General features: G+C 47.7%; 10 protein-coding genes and 2 non-coding genes across 12 annotated transcripts; 6 read left to right on the top strand and 6 right to left on the bottom strand.

The window, feature by feature from the left end:
• Window positions 1–106: 106 nt before the first annotated feature.
• Window positions 107–1467, top strand: FPRO_03608 (uncharacterized protein; the record flags this gene model as incomplete). Its single annotated transcript, XM_031226161.1, has 2 exons — window positions 107–761; window positions 821–1467. 2 exons carry the CDS (start codon window positions 107–109, stop codon window positions 1465–1467), a joined length of 1302 nt encoding a protein of 433 aa, XP_031076725.1.
• A 118-nt stretch (window positions 1468–1585) lies between these two features.
• FPRO_03609 (uncharacterized protein) lies at window positions 1586–3179 on the bottom strand (the record flags this gene model as incomplete). The annotated part of the gene is made up of 3 exons (XM_031226160.1): window positions 1586–1752; window positions 1801–2472; window positions 2519–3179. The coding sequence occupies 3 exons, from the start codon at window positions 3177–3179 to the stop codon at window positions 1586–1588; spliced, it is 1500 nt and encodes a 499-aa protein (XP_031076724.1).
• Window positions 3180–3712: 533 nt separating this feature from the next.
• Window positions 3713–4909, top strand: FPRO_03610 (uncharacterized protein; the record flags this gene model as incomplete). The annotated part of the gene is made up of 1 exon (XM_031226159.1): window positions 3713–4909. The coding sequence occupies one exon, from the start codon at window positions 3713–3715 to the stop codon at window positions 4907–4909; it is 1197 nt and encodes a 398-aa protein (XP_031076723.1).
• Window positions 4910–5821: 912 nt separating this feature from the next.
• FPRO_03611 (uncharacterized protein) lies at window positions 5822–7933 on the top strand (the record flags this gene model as incomplete). Its single annotated transcript, XM_031226158.1, has 1 exon — window positions 5822–7933. One exon carries the CDS (start codon window positions 5822–5824, stop codon window positions 7931–7933), a length of 2112 nt encoding a protein of 703 aa, XP_031076722.1.
• Window positions 7934–8056: 123 nt separating this feature from the next.
• On the bottom strand, window positions 8057–9152 carry FPRO_03612 (uncharacterized protein; the record flags this gene model as incomplete). Its single annotated transcript, XM_031226157.1, has 3 exons — window positions 8057–8620; window positions 8695–9075; window positions 9123–9152. 3 exons carry the CDS (start codon window positions 9150–9152, stop codon window positions 8057–8059), a joined length of 975 nt encoding a protein of 324 aa, XP_031076721.1.
• A 675-nt stretch (window positions 9153–9827) lies between these two features.
• FPRO_03613 (monooxygenase family protein) lies at window positions 9828–11488 on the top strand (the record flags this gene model as incomplete). Its single annotated transcript, XM_031226156.1, has 2 exons — window positions 9828–11306; window positions 11360–11488. 2 exons carry the CDS (start codon window positions 9828–9830, stop codon window positions 11486–11488), a joined length of 1608 nt encoding a protein of 535 aa, XP_031076720.1.
• Window positions 11489–11603: 115 nt separating this feature from the next.
• tRNA lies at window positions 11604–11685 on the top strand. Its single transcript has one exon. It is a non-coding gene; the product is annotated as a tRNA-Ser (tRNA).
• A 328-nt stretch (window positions 11686–12013) lies between these two features.
• rrna52 lies at window positions 12014–12129 on the top strand. The gene has a single exon (XR_004093516.1). It is a non-coding gene; the product is annotated as a ribosomal RNA (ribosomal RNA).
• A 67-nt stretch (window positions 12130–12196) lies between these two features.
• FPRO_03614 (uncharacterized protein) lies at window positions 12197–13345 on the bottom strand (the record flags this gene model as incomplete). Its single annotated transcript, XM_031226155.1, has 7 exons — window positions 12197–12257; window positions 12304–12426; window positions 12486–12538; window positions 12589–12646; window positions 12697–13091; window positions 13146–13224; window positions 13275–13345. 7 exons carry the CDS (start codon window positions 13343–13345, stop codon window positions 12197–12199), a joined length of 840 nt encoding a protein of 279 aa, XP_031076719.1.
• Window positions 13346–13866: 521 nt separating this feature from the next.
• FPRO_03615 (uncharacterized protein) lies at window positions 13867–14340 on the bottom strand (the record flags this gene model as incomplete). Its single annotated transcript, XM_031226154.1, has 1 exon — window positions 13867–14340. One exon carries the CDS (start codon window positions 14338–14340, stop codon window positions 13867–13869), a length of 474 nt encoding a protein of 157 aa, XP_031076718.1.
• Window positions 14341–14963: 623 nt separating this feature from the next.
• FPRO_03616 (uncharacterized protein) lies at window positions 14964–16666 on the bottom strand (the record flags this gene model as incomplete). Its single annotated transcript, XM_031226153.1, has 4 exons — window positions 14964–15269; window positions 15325–15710; window positions 15758–16239; window positions 16284–16666. 4 exons carry the CDS (start codon window positions 16664–16666, stop codon window positions 14964–14966), a joined length of 1557 nt encoding a protein of 518 aa, XP_031076717.1.
• A 575-nt stretch (window positions 16667–17241) lies between these two features.
• Window positions 17242–18372, bottom strand: FPRO_03617 (uncharacterized protein; the record flags this gene model as incomplete). Its single annotated transcript, XM_031226152.1, has 3 exons — window positions 17242–18184; window positions 18233–18294; window positions 18343–18372. The coding sequence occupies 3 exons, from the start codon at window positions 18370–18372 to the stop codon at window positions 17242–17244; spliced, it is 1035 nt and encodes a 344-aa protein (XP_031076716.1).
• Between the last annotated feature and the right edge of the window lie 333 nt (window positions 18373–18705).

The raw sequence follows: 18705 nt of genomic DNA, 5'->3' as shown, positions 1-18705 counted from the left end.
GTGACACACGGATATTTTCCGCTCCGTTCCGTGATCGATTTCTGCTCACTGAATCCATCATGATTGTCACTCTCCCCTTCCAACGCATTGCAACAACACCACAAAAATGGACCGACTAGCAACAGAGATCGTATCCAATATAATTAAACACCTTGTACCAGATGAGTACTTCTCGCCAGCTAAATTCTTCGGCGAAACTAGACCTCCCATCCACAGTCTCGCACCTTTAGCAGCACTATCTCGCCGATGGCAACCTCTGATTGAAGAAGCCTCATTCCGTGAGCTCAAATTGAACTCAGAATCTGTCTTGTATGCCATCGACAACAACATTCTCACACCCAGGCGTCTTTCATATCTCCGCCGGCTTGATTACTCGTTTTCACCTCCAGATGAAGAACATCCTCCAACGACAAGGGCTGAGATTGACACGGGTTTTATGCCTCTTTTCCGGTTGCTCGCCCAACTACCTTTGCAAGACGAGCCACTAGTAGACTTTAACGTTACCATACCCGGGGCTCCAAGTGGCCCCAGTTATCTCAGTAAACTGGAAGATCACGTCGAGGACAACTTTGATGAGTTGAAAGCAAGTCTCCCGGAAGTGCCCATGATACGAAGTTTCTACCTCTGCCGCGGGTTTGATCGCTTCTTCTACTCCCCGCGCTCTTTTTGCTTAATAGTGGGTACGATGTCGCGTCTGGGATCGCTTACTCTGCGCCTGATGTCTCAGAGAGGACCAGAGAATGTGTTGAAGGAGAGAAATGGTAAGTTCAACTCAAATATACTTCAGACGATGGTAATTTCTCACAACAAGACTCGTTAGAACTCGCACGATCGCTGAATGGCTTGCCTTCGTCGATCCATCAGTTCGACCTCGACTACTATGTTAATCCACGCTTGCTGTTGGATGCCATGTCCTTGGCGCCGACAGAAGAAGACATTTTGAGCCGAGAACTATGTAAATTCTCGCAAAGAGAGGGCCTGAAAGATTTCTCTTTTACAGGGAGCATTGAGCCTACTATTCTCTGGCCATCAGAGTCAGAAACAGCTGAAAAGCCTCACTGGCCAAGTCTTAAAGCTTTCGAACTCACACCATCAGACATATCACCCTCAGGGAAGCGGCTTGTAGTCCGTAACGTATGGCGATCACCAGATAGCTGGCATCCTATGTATCCCGTTGACGACGTGGCGAATGAATATTTTGCGGCGGCTGCGCGATGTGTATCACGAATGCCCAAGGCGGAATATCTCTCTGTAGAGCTGAAAGACTCGTGGTCCACGACTCTCGTTTTTTGCACCGGATACCCCAATGACCCCGACGAGCCGATTTTGAGACTCTCAGGAGGAGGGGGAGCTAAGATCTCTGAGGAGAGTGAGAATGAATGGCGGAAGACGGCGGAAATTCATAACCTGAGGTTTTCCATGGAAGTTGACGAGGAGGAGAACCAGGGAATTGATAATGAAAGCTAGGCGTGGCTGGAGACTGAAAGCAAACAGTCGCAAGGTTACCTAAATCTGTTGAGTATTGCTGTATTTAAAACCTTCTACCTAGACCGATCATACTATATATAGCATCGCCAACGAAGCTTTAAATCCCACTCCTAGTCTCGTCTGAAGCAACTTGAAACTTTTCCTCGACACCAGCATCACCATTGTCAAAGAGTCGGTACAGCAACTTCCAGACCAGAATAACAACAGCGGCAGCAATAGCACAGCCAGCGGCAATACTCAGTCCGCGAGTATACCGAGGTGCATCTAGTTACAGTTAGCCTAGACCTTGTGCGAAATGGGGTTTGTGTGTACCTTGAGTTCTGAAGAGTTGGTTACCGGGAAAATTGGCAAGCTGGATACTCATCACATAAGCAGCCAGTGCAACAGGTCTCTTGTAATCCTGCATCTTGGTTGTGAGCCATGCAGCACTGATGGCTTGGACACAGCCCATTCCCATCTGTGTCCAGACCACTCCGCCGTATAGAGTCCACTTCGATACACCATTTGGTGCAAGGGCTAGCCAAAGTAGACCGGCAGCTCCCCAGAGATAGCCAAGGGCAATATGGAACCCACGCTCGCGGAAGTGATCACTGCTGAAAGCCAACGTGACTGACCAAATCAAGGCACAGACACTGCCGACGGAGTTGAGACCATTGGCTTGAAGGGAAGTGAAGCCCAATGACTTGATGATGGAGGGTGCGTATGTGTTCATCGGAGAGATCATGACCATGGAGAGAAGGCCAGCGACGAGATGACCGTATAATCTCCAGTCAGTAAAAGTATCGACAATATGTGACAGTAGAACTGGTTGGCCGTATCGAAGGGCTTTGGTAGGGTCGTTACGGATGACGCGGGTGACGATGATGGAAGCCTCACGCTCGGTGAAGATGTTGAAGGATCTGCCAAAGAAGGACTTAGGCTTCGCGGCGTTGTGGGGGAAGTAGAGGTATGCGAGGACTCCGAGGAAGCATGTCAAAACACCCTCTACGTTTCGTTAGTGCTAACCTTGCATACAGAGTTTGGGACTTACCAATGAGGAATAGCCATTGCCATCCATGAAGACCACCTCTTCCACGAAGTGAAAGAAGACCGATAGACAAAGGCCCACCAAGAGCACCAGCAAAGCTGTTGGAAGCCCAGAAGATAGCATATCGTAAAGCAAGCTCTTGGTTTGTATAGTATCGCGAGATGTAAAGAGCAAAACCAGGGATATAACCACCCTCCAGAGCACCAATGAAGAATCGAGCAGCACATAAGCCGTGTGCATTCTTCAAGAAGATTTGGGACCAAGTAGCGATACCCCAGAGGAACATGGTGATGGGAAGGAATCGCTCAGGGCCCATGTACTTGCTGATCATGTTGAAGGGCAGCTCTGTAACGATGAAACCGACTGTGAAGAGAGTTTGGGCTAAGTTGATGTCTGAGTTGTCGATGTTGATGTCCGTTCGAAGTGTATCGGTTAAGGCATTGCCGATGTTGGTACGGTCAAATTGGAGGAAGCAGAAACAAAGAACGATAAAGGGCAAGATGAAGAAGTCAACTTTGAGCAAAGCTCTCCTGGTTTCCCCAGACTCGATGGTAAGGGTAGGATCATAGCCCGGAACATGAATGGCTTCATCCTGAATAACATCGCCATCATGTTCCGAAGCCTTAGACTGCACCGGGTGACTCTTTTCAGAAAAGGAACTCATTGTAACGAGAAGTTAACTGGCAAATCCAAACTCTTGTGGTTTCTAACATGATGGTATCGAACAATGCTACAGTCTATATACTACCACCCTGCCAAAGCAATAATGATGTCCTGATAAGCGATATGCCCAGATCTGTATGGTGTTGAAGATACCATGGCGACGATAATGGCGTGCTGAATTGGGTTAACCTATTGGAGGACTTGATAAGATGAGATGGCGCCGGCGGTGATAAGGAGGGACCGTCGGATCGATATCAGCCGGCGGCATCCCGACGGCATCCCCCAGGCTTACCGCCGGGATGCCGTGGGCTTGATGTTTTCGCGATATCACGCCAATATTTATTTGAAGATATCATTTTATGAGAAGAAGATTGTCTACAAGTATGAGGTAAAGTCCAGAGTGTCGATATTGTCTTCAGATCGAATAAGCCATCAACCAAGACAATCTCTCAACAGGTCTTGAAACCATCACCAAGCAAGACACCAGCTCCAACAATCATCATCGGCATAAAGTCAGCAGTTTAAGCTTCTGCCATGGAACAAAACACACTAAAAAGACGTGGCGTCGGTCTCACAGGTGTCGACAAGGATAAGTCCTTTGGCGGCTACACCCTTTTCTGTCCCCTGACCAGCGACACAGCTCACCTTGTCGACATTGACGGCAAAGAAGTCCACTCATGGAAACTCCCCGGCAGAATAGGTCGTCATGCTAGAATTCTACCCAATGGAAATCTTGCTGTTAACACCCTTCGAAGAACTGAGCTCACCACCAAAGATGGAGGCCCTTTCCCCTTTCCCTTCTTCAACAAATATGGTGGAGGTGTCATGAGTGAGCTTGATCCTGATGGCAAAGTGGTTCGTCAGTTCACGGATGATTTGGGTCATCATGATCAGTATCACTACGGTGATGGCCGCTTTCTGTATACGGGTCTTGAGGCCCTGTCTCCGGAGGACTCAGCGAAAGTTATTGGCGGTGTCCCAGGCAGCGAGATCGATGGCATCACTTACGCCGACACCATCAATGAAGTTGACGAGAAGGGCAATCTCGTCTGGCAATGGAAAGTCTCAGAGCGCCTCCCACGAGATGAATACCCTCTCCAAGCTCACTACACAAGAGAGCATTACCCACTCATCAACTCCGTCATTCCCATGCGCGACGGTAAACATATCCTGGCGTCTCTCAGATCAGTATCAGCCGTTATAATCATCGAGAGATCTACCGGCAACATCGTCTGGAAGCTCGGCCCAGAGGTTCTTGCTCAACAGCACAACGCTACTGAACTAGACAACGGCAACATTCTTATCTTCGACAATGGAGCTTTCCGCAACGGCGAATCTATCACTTATACCCGTTCCATCGAGGTTGATAGACAAACGAAGAAAATCGTCTGGGAGTACAGGGACCGCTCGCAGATGCATAACTTCTTTACACCATTTATGGGCAGTGCGCAGAGACTGGCGAACGGAAACACATTGCTTTGTGAGAGTGCTTTTGGAAGATTGTTTGAGGTTACTAAGGACGGATATGTTTGCTGGGAGTTTATCAACCCGCACTTTGCGCCCTACCCTGATCAGGCGACTGCGAAGATATTCCCCGGTGAATCGAATGCGCTTTTTAGAGCGTATCGGTATTCTTTGGAGGAGATTCCCTGGCTTAAGAAGAAGTTGGGAGGAACTGATGGAGAAGGGCAGGCTTCGGGAATATTGGGAAGCATGTGTAAGCAGCAGTAGCACAACACCTAAAGTAGCATAAGAATTATAAGAAAGTTGGTATGCTATTATAGATCAGTCTCCCGTTTTACATCAGCATGCTAGGACTTGCAAGAATGACCAAAGACCTGATGCTTTCCTCCTCACTAGGCATATTCTATTTTAGCGGAAGCTGGAACCTGCTTCCTTAAGCAAACTATTCAGCGCAATAGTGAAAGAGATCACTGATATTTCACTGAATGGCCACAAAATACAAGATTGGCCATCGGCTGTAGTGTCCTGCATCGGATCGGATCTGGGGCAGTGACTTGTGGGGTTCCGATGGCTATGGGGTAGGCCCGTCTCACCCCCACACTTCACCTCGGCTGAGCCGAGAGAGTTGACACCCTGTGAGAGACAATAACTACAAATTGCGAACTGAATTACTCACTGTTTAATTCGTAAGTTGCGTGCCTCGATATATGAGTGTTTGGTAGAGATTAAAAACCACATAACAGTCTGAAGAAAAAGCCAAAAGCGTTGTAGACCTCCCAAGCAACAGGTAGAATTTCATACTTACTGCTATGTTTTGTGTCATTAGCGAGAAAGTTGCAAGATGCTTGCCATGGAAACAAGGAAAGCACAAATTAATGTACCGTAGTTTAAAGATGCCTCGATGGTCATGCTCATCATAGTGCAATGCCCAATGTACTTACAGACCGTAGCTGAACTCAGCCCACCCCCAGGTTCTCCAGACGTGGCCGCGTCTAGTCAAGTCTAAACCAGATATCAATCTGCCGTAATAGGTTCGCTTCCTTTAGTGTACCTGGGGAGATTCTAACCCCGCAATCTAGGTCGCCCGCAAATCCCGTTGAATCACTTAAATGTTATTCGTCCCCAGAAATCTTGAGTGTTCTCATACTCTAGTCTCAACTTACTACACTTACGTCAACGATGCCTTCTCGAAAACTCAAAGACAGTGAACGCCGTCGATGCGCCAATGCCTGCTACACTTGCAAGCGTCGCAAAGAGCGCTGTGACGGTCGTCAACCGTGTGGCCGCTGCATCATCCGCGGAGTGGATGCCGAATGCAGTTTTACCCCTTCTCCGACGAGAAAGCGCAGAGCTCGGGTCGTCCGCCCTCCCACATCTGATATAGACAACTCACAGGGCTCCATATCACCAAGCATCTCTTCCTCTATTGAAGTCTTCAACCAAACACTGTCTCAAATCAGCAGCCAGACTGGGCATGATCTACACAAAGACCATACAGATCGCCCCCAACTCTCTACGCTCATACAAGATGGCCATGGGAAGTTCGTCTTTATTGGTGACGCGGCGAACTTGTCCTTTCTCCAAATAATCCGACGACTAGTTCGTGATTCAGTCGGTCCTTGTGCATTCACCGAAGATGCTCTACAACATCTCATGGTCGAGGCCAAACCGTCGGACAGTACTACATGGCTCGTCAGCATCATGGATGATGCACCAGTAATGCCCGACAAGGAAGAGGCTCGATATCTAGTCTCCTGGTTCTTCCGCTCCACCAGCTGTGTACTCAACCTCTTTGACGAAGGAGAAATCATGGAGTTAATGGAGTCTTGGTATCAGAAATGCCCTGATGAACCAGAGGATAAAGCTTCTGTAGCTGTCTTCTTTCTCATATTTGCAATTGGCGCCCAGACATGTCCTGAGAATAGGGACCAGGAAGCAGAGCAGTATTTCAACTACGGACGCTTCATCACCGCCTCCATTATCATGGACGACATTAGCATATCTGCAGTCCAGTCCAACATTCTTATTACTATGTACCTCTTGGGTGCATCACGACGAAACGCTGCATTCATGTACCTCGGCAGTGCTGTCCGCGCGGCATATGCCCTCGGCATTCAGCGACACGATGTTAACAAGCATTTCAAGCAACCCGAATATCTCCTGCGAGAGAGGTTGTGGAAGGTTCTCCGCGTCCTAGATCTTTTTATGAGTGCATCACTTGGCCGTCCGCCATCCACACACGAAACTCGAAACACAGGCATCGACGAGAATTACTCAGCGTCCAACGATCTCTGCGCTATCTTTGAAGATATCCTTACCAATATCTACTCCCCACAAAAAGTCTCAAACAGCCACCTGGAGCGAATCAGTGAACACCATCGACAATGGGCCAACAAGTTCCCTCTAGGTCTGGCTACTGATAGCATAAAACCATCGGAATTCATCGATGAAGCCGACGGGAAGGAAACGCCAAACATCGGTCTATGCCATCTTAAAGAAGCTTACTATTGGACAATCATGCTTCTTGCTCGACCCTCCCTGACGAAAAGCGCTTCCAAACATATGTACAAAGCCAGCCAGGACATGAGCCAGTGGGAACCCCCTACAGCTGCAACTGAGCCAGACCAAGTCCTTGCTTTTTCCTGTGTCGACTCTGCAGTCAGGACAGTTGACCTCCTGAAAGTGATGGGAGATAACCGAGAGATTCCAAAGCGTCTCCCATTTGTCGTGAACTCATTATTTGTTGCAGCGTTGGTGCTTGGGACCGCCTACTTCAATGACTTGGATCATATCTTCCCTCTCGAGAAAAGTATGATTGGTGTACGATCCTTAATGGCTAGATTCAGTACCCATGATCCTGTCGCTAAGGGTGCACTGCAAACTATCGATAACCTCCAAACTGTTTGCAACATATACGTTGATGAGAGGGCACGTCGGAAGATGGAGAGACAGAGCCTCCTTGTGAGAAACCTGTTTGGTACTGTGCATGATGGGTCTAGGCCACATACTCCGAATCCTCATGACAAAGTAAAGACAACGTCTTTTAGTGATTTCAGCCAGACTGAGGCAAATCTTGATTCGTGGTCATTTGGAGAATCGATTGGTGACATTGATGGGGGGTTGATGGGCATGTTACCTCATGAAGCTTTGGAGGCATTCTCGCTCCCTACGCCCACGACAATCACCTTTGACTCATTTGATGGCAGTTTTCCTCTCTTCCCGACTGTAGATGCGTGTAGCTTTGAGGTTGAAGGAAACATGGGGACGAATAATCTGGCGTTTGGGCTGTGATATATGTAATCAGAAGGTCTTCTATCTGAGTCGATGAATTCAATGTGCTCGATGTATATTTGATACACCAAAAGGACATCAGGCAACTGTGAGATATGTGTGAGTACATATATGCATGCTAAACTAATCACTGGTTTTAATAGCCCAGTTGATGCCGCTTATTACCCCGTTCAAGAACACTTCAGTCTCAGGTAGAGATGGAACTATCCAGAAACAGTGAGGCATATTGCCGTAGTGGTTAGTTTTGGTAGCCACACCCGCAGAAGAGAGGCTATCATAGAGAACCTTTCCATCATCCCGTAGTGTATCCATGCCGCATGTCACGATGTATGTTCGAGGGAACATCTTCAAGCATGTATCATCCAGCAATGGGAGGTAATCCTTGTCGTCACGGTCAATATCTGTGTTGTCGAACATCTGCAAAAGTGATTGCTCATCGACTATAGGTACGTTGTTTTTGTTCTCCTTGTAGGACGAGTGCTTCGCCTGGAACTTTGCTGGGATGTTTTGTGGGTGGAATGCTACTGGGCATAGTGCAACAACTCCAGTGATAGCATCCGTGGGAAGATTGGTTTGGCCAAGGACTACCTTTCTGGCAACTGCAAGGGCAAGACAGCCGCCAGCGGATGTGCCAATGGTAAACATAGTAGAGTGATTGCCGCCAATTCTTTGAGCGTTGTTAAATGCCTGACGAATTCAAATTGTCAGTCAAGGTTCTTGACGTACGTATCAATAGGCTGAGAGCTTGGTCTCTGACTTACCCATTCGTAAAGACTGACAGCATCCTCTAAATGAGCTGGAGCCTTGTGTTCTGGAGACAATCGATAACCAACGTTTACAATAACCACGCTGGCCTTGAGTGCGATATACCGACAGAAGCCATCTTCAGAGTCAAGGCTCCCTACAACAAAACCGCCAGAGTGATAGAAGACACCAATAGGGAGTTCCTTGGTCTCAAAGTCAAGAGGCGTGTAGGTCCGATATGCAACCCCGCCTACCTCTCCATCACTGATCTTCAACTTATTCTCTGGGAAAGGAGGAGCTTGCGATGCAAGTACAGAACCGAGACCGCTGAACTGATCTCTCATTTCTTCCGCGGAGCCTTTTAAGACCGGGCGAACGCCACCCAGAGACTCTTCAAACTGTATGGGTCAGTGCCTGGAACAGATAGCATATCTTTGGACTTTACCTTGAGCCAGGACTCAGCGTAAGAAGACATATTGAGCAAACTTGTTATATTTAGTAATTATATGCGTATGATTCGTGTTCAAGACTGCTTTGAATTGGAATGTTCGGAACGGCGGGCTCTCATGACATATTAGAGGGCAGCGCTTAGGGATGGGCCTTTTTGTAATAATGCTTTTCCGAATAAACTCGTCGGCTGATATGACTTATTCATTCAAATGAAATGTCGATCGGCTTCTGGCCATTTTTTTCGGAAGATAGTCAATTGTTCCGCGGAATAGAACGTGAGAAGGTTCTTCGGATGTAGCGTCCAAGTACCGATAACAAATACCATACCCCATCCGAAGCGATGATAGCATCGCTTGACTGGCTACGCTTCCAGATTGATTGGAAAGTATCGGAGCGAATACTAGCGTGCTAGGTATTTATGATGGCCGATGCTCAGGTCGCCTCGGCTGGTATTCTGGACTAGGTTCCGATGCTCTGGGACATTCTTGGCTTTGTGTTTCTTCCGAAAACTGACAAAGGACATGATTCTCGGAGATGAGAGTTGCACATATATAGCTCCAACTGACATTTCTTTTGAAGGATCAGCAAACAGTATATCACTAAAACATTGATAGTCGACCCAGACTTGGCTTATACCAAATATACTCTTACCATCGTCCATCAACCCATCTCAAATCCCTTGTACACAAAGGATTTCGCCATGACCGTCAACACGATAGTTCTAGACGCACTCATCGTCGGCGGCGGGTTCGGCGGTGTCTACCAACTCAAACGTCTTCGCGAAGAGGGTTACAATGTCAAACTTGTCGACGTCGCCTCTGACTACGCAGGCGTATGGTTCTGGAATCGATACCCAGGCGCTCGAGTTGACAGCGCCATACCCCATTACGAATTCTCCGACCCCGAGCTATGGCGTGACTGGAACTGGACCCAGCGATTCCCTGGCAGCGCTGAGCTGAGAGAGTACTTCTCATATGTCGCCAAGAAATGGGATCTCCGCAAGGACACCTTTTTCAACACGTATATCTCCAAGGCTGTGTGGAATGAAGAAACGAACAAATGGGAAATCGAGAGTAAGGATGGCAAGAAATTCGTCGCACGATATCTTCTCTTGAACACTGGCTTTGCAGCCAAGCGACACACACCTAATTGGAAGGGCATAGACAAGTTTAATGGTCTCTGGGTCCATCCTTCATACTGGCCTGAGAAGGAACCTGATCTGCAGGGCAAGAAGATCGCTGTGATCGGAACCGGCTCCACGGGCGTCCAGCTCGCACAAGAGCTTAGCCAGGTTGCAAGCGAGTTTGTGCTTTTCCAACGAACGCCCAACATGGCACTGCCCATGAAGCAGATTGAATACTCGCGCAACGACAATGCAATCTCAGAAGAGCGTTATAGAGAGGTCTACAGCGGTCGACACGAGAGCTATGGTGGATTCGACTTCAACTCTTATCCTCGGGACACTTTCAGTGATGATGCCGAGACACGTCGTGCAAAATATGAAGAACTTTGGACCCATGGCGATTTCAAGTTTTGGCTTGCAAACTACCAAGATATGCTCGCTCGAGAGGACGCCAATGCCGAAGCCTATAAGTTCTGGAAGTCCAAGGTCCGATCTCGCGTCAAGGATCCCCGCCTCCAGGAGATCCTAGCTCCAGAAAAGCAGCCGTACAGTTTCGGCTGTAAACGAATTTCTCTTGAGAACGGTTTCTACGAGATCTTCAACCAGCCCAACGTCTCCTTGGTAGACGTGAATGCCACGCCAGTTGTTGAAGTTACAGAGCGCGGTATCAAGACAACTGAGAAGGAGTGGGAGTTTGACGTTGTAGTCTGTGCAACTGGCTTTGATGCCATCACTGGTGGTCTGAAGGACATCAACATCAGCGGAGTATCGGGCGTGAAACTCGCTGACAAGTGGGAGACTGGCGCCAAAACGTACCTCGGCATGGCAGTCGCTGGGTTTCCCAACATGTTCTTCACATATGGACCTCAAGCACCGACGGCTTTGTGCAATGGGCCGACATGCGCTGAGTCACAGGGCGAGTTCATCGTCAGGGTTATGAAGTACATGTCGACTCAAGGCCGTCACAAGATCGAGGCCCGTGAAGACGCAGAGGCTGAGTGGGGAGACAAGGTCCGGGACTTTGCCAATGCCTCCCTTTTCCCCAAGACTAAATCGGTATGTTAAAATGCTTTCTTAAAAGGTTGCGCAGGGTGGCTAACTTGTTGCAGTGGTACATGGGTGACAATATCCCAGGCAAGCCGCGCGAGTGCTTGATCTACCTTGGCGGCGTTCCAACTTATACTAAGACACTGAAAGACTGTACTGAGAATGGCTTCCAAGGGTTTCAGTTGAAATAGGCCCTAAAAGCTCACCAATGGGAATGAAGATGATGACCACAGCAAGACAGTGGAGCTGCTGCAAGAATATGAGCATAATTAAAGCCGAGTTTTTCATCCAATCAGGAAGCATCAAGGCGCAGTGGCAGAGTGGTCTAATGCGATAGACTAGAAATCTATTCTCTTCGGAGGCGTCTGTTCGAATCAGGCCTGCGTCGCTCCAGATATTTATCTTTTGCCAACAAAGGATATAATTGAATTTTTGCTGCTGTCTCTACTATGTACAATGATATTCGCGGACTCATCGCGAAAATCTCAGTTTGCGGCGAGTGACGGACGTCCTTGACCGATAAACTGTATACTTGGCCATAAACACAGGGAAATGTCTTGATGAATCAACAGCATCTTTTTTGAGATATCAGCTAGAGGAAAGGAGCATCCAATCCCGTTATTTACAACCTCAGGTCTGATGATTCAACCTCCACAATCCTCTCATCTGCGTGATTCCTCTTCCATTACTGACATTACTCAAACCTCCAACCACATACGACCAAAGCTCGTAGAGAACACGGGGTCCCGTCCGCTCCCCCATCGTCAAGCTGCGAAGCGCCGGATTAGTAGTTGGGTCGGTGACGACCAGCGAATCCCCGGTGTTGTATGTTCTTTTTGGTTCTTTGTCGCACCTGAACTGACAGAATCATACGCAGAGAGCCTCGAGGAACCATAGGTCTATTTCAAACCACCAGACAAGATGATATCTTGTCCAGTGAGATAACCAGTTTTTGCCATCCTTCGAAACATTAGAAGTTATCCAAAATGAGAGAGGGTTTACTTACATGACAGCGATGTTGGCAACTTCTGAAGGATGGCCCAATCGGCGTACAGGGACACTTGCGGCAATGGCCAGGCCAGGATCTGCTTCTTTAAGTTCCTCTAGATCTGTTTTTCTTGTCCATGTTCTATGTCTCGGGTCAGCCTATGTTGCCGGCGGCTTTAACTGCTGACAAAGAGTACTCACGTTTCTTTTGGCGTCGGGATCATGTCTGTGAAACCAATCATTGCAGGGAGAATCTGGACCTTCTCTTAGTGTTTGTGAGGGAACAACGTCTCCTAGGGCTTACAGTGTTGACTGTGACCCCCTCGCCAGCCAAAACAGTTGACAGATTCTTGCCCATCGAGCTTCCAGATGTCAGACTTTGTCTCCTAGATAGGAATGACTGACGGCTTACCTCAAAGCTCCCTTGGTCGCCGCATAATGACAGCCATTGATGCCACCGCCCGTGCTCGCAATACTTCCAACCAGAATCACACGGCCCCAGCTTTGCGCCCTCATAGCAGGCAGGCAGGCTTTCACCACCACAAATTGACTCCTGGCATTGACTTCCATAACCGAGTCCCAGTCATCTTCTTCAATGTTCTGGATATCTCGGATACGCCTGCCAAGGCCAGCGTTTGCAACGAGAATAGATACTGCTTTGTGCTTGGCGGAGATGCTAGAGTCTTGAAAGACCTTGTCGACCAAGCCGCGAGTTTCGTCGCGAGAGCTGAGGTCGGCTGAAACACAAGGGAAGAGTTTACCGGGGTGGGCCGATGCTAGTTCTCTAGATAGAGCCTCGACTTTATGCTGGAAACATGATTTAGTATGAGACATTCTATTCTGCTGTTTAGAGTAACTCACCAGACTGGCGTTGCAATGGAGTACGACATCACAACCCTCTGCTGCGAGAGCCCTGGCAACAGCTGAACCGATTCCACCACTGAAATGGTTAGCATTGAATGGATCATGAAGGTAGGAAGCAAGTTGTACCTGGCTCCGGTAACAAGAGCGAGACGCCCTTCTACACGGTTATCAACGTCACGGATGTGATAGGTAGTCATTTCTGCCAATTATTTGAGAGATGAGAAAGTGTTTAATGAGAAAGTATACAATCAGGTAAAGAGAAACTGAAAAGAGAAACGAATTTGAGTAGAATGAGAGATCGTTTTCCGATCGATGGTGCTTTATCCGAGGGCGGAAGAGGGAGGGGTAACTAGTGGGCTGGGGAAGGTTCTTAGCTAAGCGATCGTCGGAGTGAATGCCGGGAGTTATAATTCTTGGGACCTCGGGCCATAGTTGAGACTGCTCTGAACATTGAGGGATAGTATTTGGGGGCCCTATGCCTGCGCTTGAATAGGGTGGTGTATGGCTCCTGCTTACATCAATGGGTTTTGCGTTGGTGGTGAGATTGACCATCGCCGTTACATGGATAAGCAACATTCGCAGACACGCTCACGATTCAAGAAGAGGATAACCTCTTGCACTTTGATAGTGAGATATAAATTGATCGCCTATCAGATACCAAAAATGATATTCCACAGATAAACCATAGATAAGTAATTCTGTAATAAAACCCTAACCCTTAAACAGGTGTAGAAATGAACTTTGTCTGAAAGTTGCCAAACTTCAAGTGCTCCCCAACAATGTTGTCGTTGGTCGAGCTGTAATTCGCCGTAGCAGAGATCTGAACTTCCTTCCCAAGATCAGGGTAATCAGTGCGACGGACCTCGACAGTCGTCAGCTCCCCAGAAAAGTACTGACGAGCTTCATAAGCCGTGTCGTTGCAGCGCTCAAACTTGGGCTTCCCCGTCAGATCAAGGTCATCCGAAATCACCTGCAAGCCATGGCACGAAGCTGCAAAGTTTCCAGGGTCCGGGACACCGTTATGTCCCTTTACGGTGAACGCCCATTTGATCGAATGGCCGTCGGGTGCGGGTGTGGCGCTGAAGTCGTCACTGGACCAGGTGCTGTGGAGGTCCTTGGGGTCGGTGACGACGTAGGGTGTGCCTGAGACGTTGCAAACGAAAGCGATGAGGAGGACAGCTTGGGCGAGCATGATGAGTAGATAGGTTGATGGATGGGCTGCTTGGGATCAGTATTGTGGCTTCGTAACTGATTATGAGGCTCTATTATATGTACTGACCTCTGGTGAATAATTTCAGTAGGTGAGAGCGAATTCCGTTTTGTTTTGAATATCAGCTTCAAATACAAGTAGTTCCAATGAGAGGGCGAACAATATATATTGGGCTTTCACCCTTGTTGTTCTTCGATATACCTATTCTCCAGGAACAGGGTTTCTGGAAAGTCTAATATATATAAAATACGAGTTTGACCGCCATTTTTAGGGATCTTATAGTTCACTTTTCTCGTGTTGACGTCCGTGTCGTCCGGCGCATATAAATTATACCTGCTCGTCGTCTCACGTCAAAGTTTAAATATTCCGGCAGTTCAAGAGTCAGTGCCGACATCCGATTAGCCTACGGATTGCATGGATACTACTAAGCAGCCTAAATTTAGTTCCTCAGGGACCTTGACTTTAGCTCACCCTTAATTATCCCTTTGTTACCGGTGCTCACCGCTAAAATCAATGCTCTTTAATCACTGCTTATGCTATTCAATTCAAGAATCACGTTTCCTCATAACCCAAATAGAGTAAAGCTCTTATTGTAGACCAAGACCTCAAGCATTTACATGCTCAACAAATTCATCACCCCTCTCATGCGACTTGCTTTCCGTCTTTGCCGCCTTCTCAGGATATCTATCATCCGCCAAACGTCCATGAAGAGCAAGTTCCTTCTGCATCTCCCTAGCCACTTGAACAATATTCTCGCCACGAGCAAAAATGTAATCAACCTCTTCAAGAGCTAAGTTCGAAGTCTCAGGATACAAGAAAAAGATGATCGGCACGAAAATGAGGTTGGTTGCCATAAAGATGAGATATGCCTTCCACTGAAGACGATTGATGAGGATGGGAGTGATCATGACCTATAAATAGTCAGTTATAAGTCAACAGAGAAATTTTCTGGAGAGTAAGACATACTACTGTGAAGTTCCAGAGCCAGTTCGAACTGACGCCAATGGCAGTTCCTTTGGTTCGAGCGTGAAGAGGGAGAATTTCGGGGACGTAAACCCACGGAACACAATTCATACTCGCACCGAAGACGAGCATGTAGGTGAAGAAGAACGCTACTGATCCGGTAGCAAATGCTCGACCTCGTGACGTATCGTCTGCCTGAGATAGAAGTGCGGCTACCATCAGCATCGAGAAAGATAGTCCAGCAGATCCCCACATCATGGTAGATCGACGACCCATCTTGTCCAGAGCCAGAGTAGGGAGTAAAGAACCGATGGGAAACATGAGCTGGATACACCCCGCGATGATTTGGGCGAGCCTGTGTTCAAGTCCGACATTGACAGTCAGAACAGCTGGAGACCTTAGCATTCCAATTATTCCAATGGGATTGAGAACTTACTTAAGATGTAGTAAACAACCAGGTTGATACCGCCAGCCTGATTCATAAACTGCACAAACCAAGCAAGGAAGACTCGATATCTCGTGCTGACTTTATCCTTCCTAAAAGTCGAAGCCCAAGAAGTACTTCCCTCCGCTTCAGCTTCGATTGACAAAGCCGCCTCGATCGACTCAACCTCTCGCAGGATGTCAGGATGATCAGTGGGCTTATCATAGACCGCTGATAGCACTTCGATGGCTTCTTGTCTCTTTCCATGATTGAGCAACCAACGAGGCGACTCGGGTACACCAAAAACCACAAAGATAACCCAGAATGCAAAAACGGCTTGAAAGGCGAGCGGCCAGCGCCATGCGAATGGCCCGCCGACGAAGCTGAAGGCAAAGTCCCACCAGTATGCGAAGGCGATGCCGATACCGACGAACATGACTTCTGCCGAGACGAGACGGCCTCGCTTTGTGCCCTCACAAAGTTCAGATTGGTACCTAAACAATGTCAGTTTAGTTGAGTGTTGCAGGAGGAGACTTACATGGGAACTGTAGAAGTCTTGAGACCAGTGCCGACACCGGTGACGATTCTCCCAACAATCAGATGTCCTCGTGTAAAAGCAGTTGCTTGCAACGCAGCTCCAACGAGAATCCAGCCCATGGCCACCCAAATAGTCCATCTTCTACCAAGTTTCTCACCAACAAAGAAATTCTTAAAGCATCCCAGCAAACAGCCCAGATTATAGCTTGAGGTGATGAAGCCAGTCAAAGTATCACCGGGATCATTAAACTGTCGCAGCCAATCCTCGTTCTCAAGAATGCCCCCAAAGACACCTTGGTCATAGCCATAAAGAACAAAAGCGCAGAGACAGCACGATATTACTGCATGCTGCAGTTTCTTGCCACGGCCGAACCAAGTCCTCATTGTGAGTCAAGCCTTCGAGAACTAAGAAAAAAGAGAAACAAGAGAGGGTAATGATTCAGAAAAGACATGCAGATCACCAAGGAACATTGCAAATTTATACGCTTGCAAGAATGGCTTTTCCCTCTTTAGCCGAGCCATTTTCACTATTTCCGGGGACATTGGGGAAACCCCAGAGATCGGCGTCATTGTTTTGTGGAGAAGAGGAGTCTTGTTTGGTGGTTATAGTTGCCATGTTGGGAAATGTCTGAGAGTCAGGTGTTGTTTACATCATTTGGACAAGGAGGGCAATGCCAAGCGGTTGTATTGTATGAGTTTGGTAGGATGAGCCATTAAAGTTCTGATGGTGCCTTGTTTAACTGAGGATCAAGGTGGCCAAGAGCTGACCGTGAAATAATCGCTTAGTCGAAAGATTCATTAGGTATCAGGACAATGTTGGTGGAGTCCACCTTGACTGAGAGAGGTCCTTCAGCTAGCTTTCTCTTCGATTCGTTTCAATTGCGAGATGCTTAGGCGGCCAAATCAAATAGTCTATTAAGAAAATTAAAAACCTGTAAGCAATCTATTAAAACGAGTATCTACGCCTTTTGCCCAATGTTAAAAATTCCACCCATTGGCATCAATATGCTATCCCAGATAAAACAATCCAACACACTACTGACCACCTTCTCAGACGTCGTCCAAAGCTGTTTCGCCAACTCGGCGTTATTTGCATCCTCAGTTGGTTCTTTAAGTCCACCGAACGGCATGATAAACGATCCAGCATATTTGTCTCTGTGTTGAGCTGGTTCCGGGTGAGCAGCAGCGAACAGAGGCGTGATGGCGCCCTCGAAAGGCGAGAGATTCGATCGGAATATGTCGTTGTCTCTACCTCCAAGATATCCTGCCGCACCATTCGTTGCAACTCCTCCAGGATGAACACTGAGTGCGAGGATATCAACTCCTTCTTGGTCAAAACGACGCTGAAGTTCTTTGGTGTGGAGAACGCTTGCGAGTTTGGAGTAGCCGTAGCGAAGGTAATTAGCTGATGGTTCATCCTCGCTCCCGTAGGTAGCGTTAAAATCCTCCAGTGAACCAAACTTTGCACCTACCGGAACATCGTAGTGAGCCGTTGAAGCAACATTCACAATCCGCACCCCAGGGTGTTCAGCTTGAGTTTTGTTGAGCAGCGGTAATAGCTCCCTGGTCAGAAGAAAGGGACCCAGGTGGTTTATGGCAAATGAGACTGAGATGCCATTGCCATCTTTATCAAGAGGTCTGGCGAGAACAGCAGCATTATTAACCAGGATATCAAGTCGGGGCTCTTCTGCGACAACTTTTCTCGCAGCAAATTGCACTTGTTTGAAATTCCCCATGTCAACGGCAAATGGAACAAGAGATTCGGGTTTTAGCTGCGGTGATTCGGCAAGAATGATTCTTATTGCTTTTGTTGCTTTTTGAAGATTGCGGGCGCCGATGTAGACTCTTGCTCCCTTGAGTGCGAGTTGATGGGCGATGTGATAGCCAACACCATCTGGGGTGCTAACAAGCTGTTAGTCGCTATGTAGCTGCGAGCGCTGCGATACTTACTTGGCTCCTGTGACAAGGGCGACTTTGCCAGCTAGGGATGGGATATCATCGAAACTATACTTCTTTATTCCAGTTAGTCATTAACAAAAACATCGCAATTAATAACGTACTCGTCGTACTATTTCTTTATGGTCCACCATCTTGTCAAAAGTTAATCATAAAAGCCTAAAGTATTCTCTACGTTTGTAGGTTCTTATGTTTGACTTCGTAACATTCAGATCAAAAGGAATTAAATTACTTATATAGTACGCTCAGTCACTTCTCGCGATGGCTCAGGTAATTAATCAGCCTACACCATGACCAATCGTATCGCCAACATGTGAGCTCTCTCAGATAGTGGTTTTGCTTACAAACACCTGTGCAGCGCGAACTCCACCACTGCTTACTCAACGGAACTCAAATCCCCAGTTAATGTATATGTCAGCATCGAGAAACAAGGTCAAAAGCGCCATAATAGGTCTATTGAGATGGCA

This window comes from Fusarium proliferatum (assembly GCF_900067095.1).
Source record: "Fusarium proliferatum ET1 genome assembly, contig: FPRO_scaffold002, whole genome shotgun sequence".
Classification (NCBI taxonomy): Eukaryota; Fungi; Ascomycota; class Sordariomycetes; order Hypocreales; family Nectriaceae; genus Fusarium; species Fusarium proliferatum.
The sequence above is the reverse complement of the archived record's forward strand: the minus strand, read 5'-3'. Positions and strand labels throughout refer to the sequence as shown.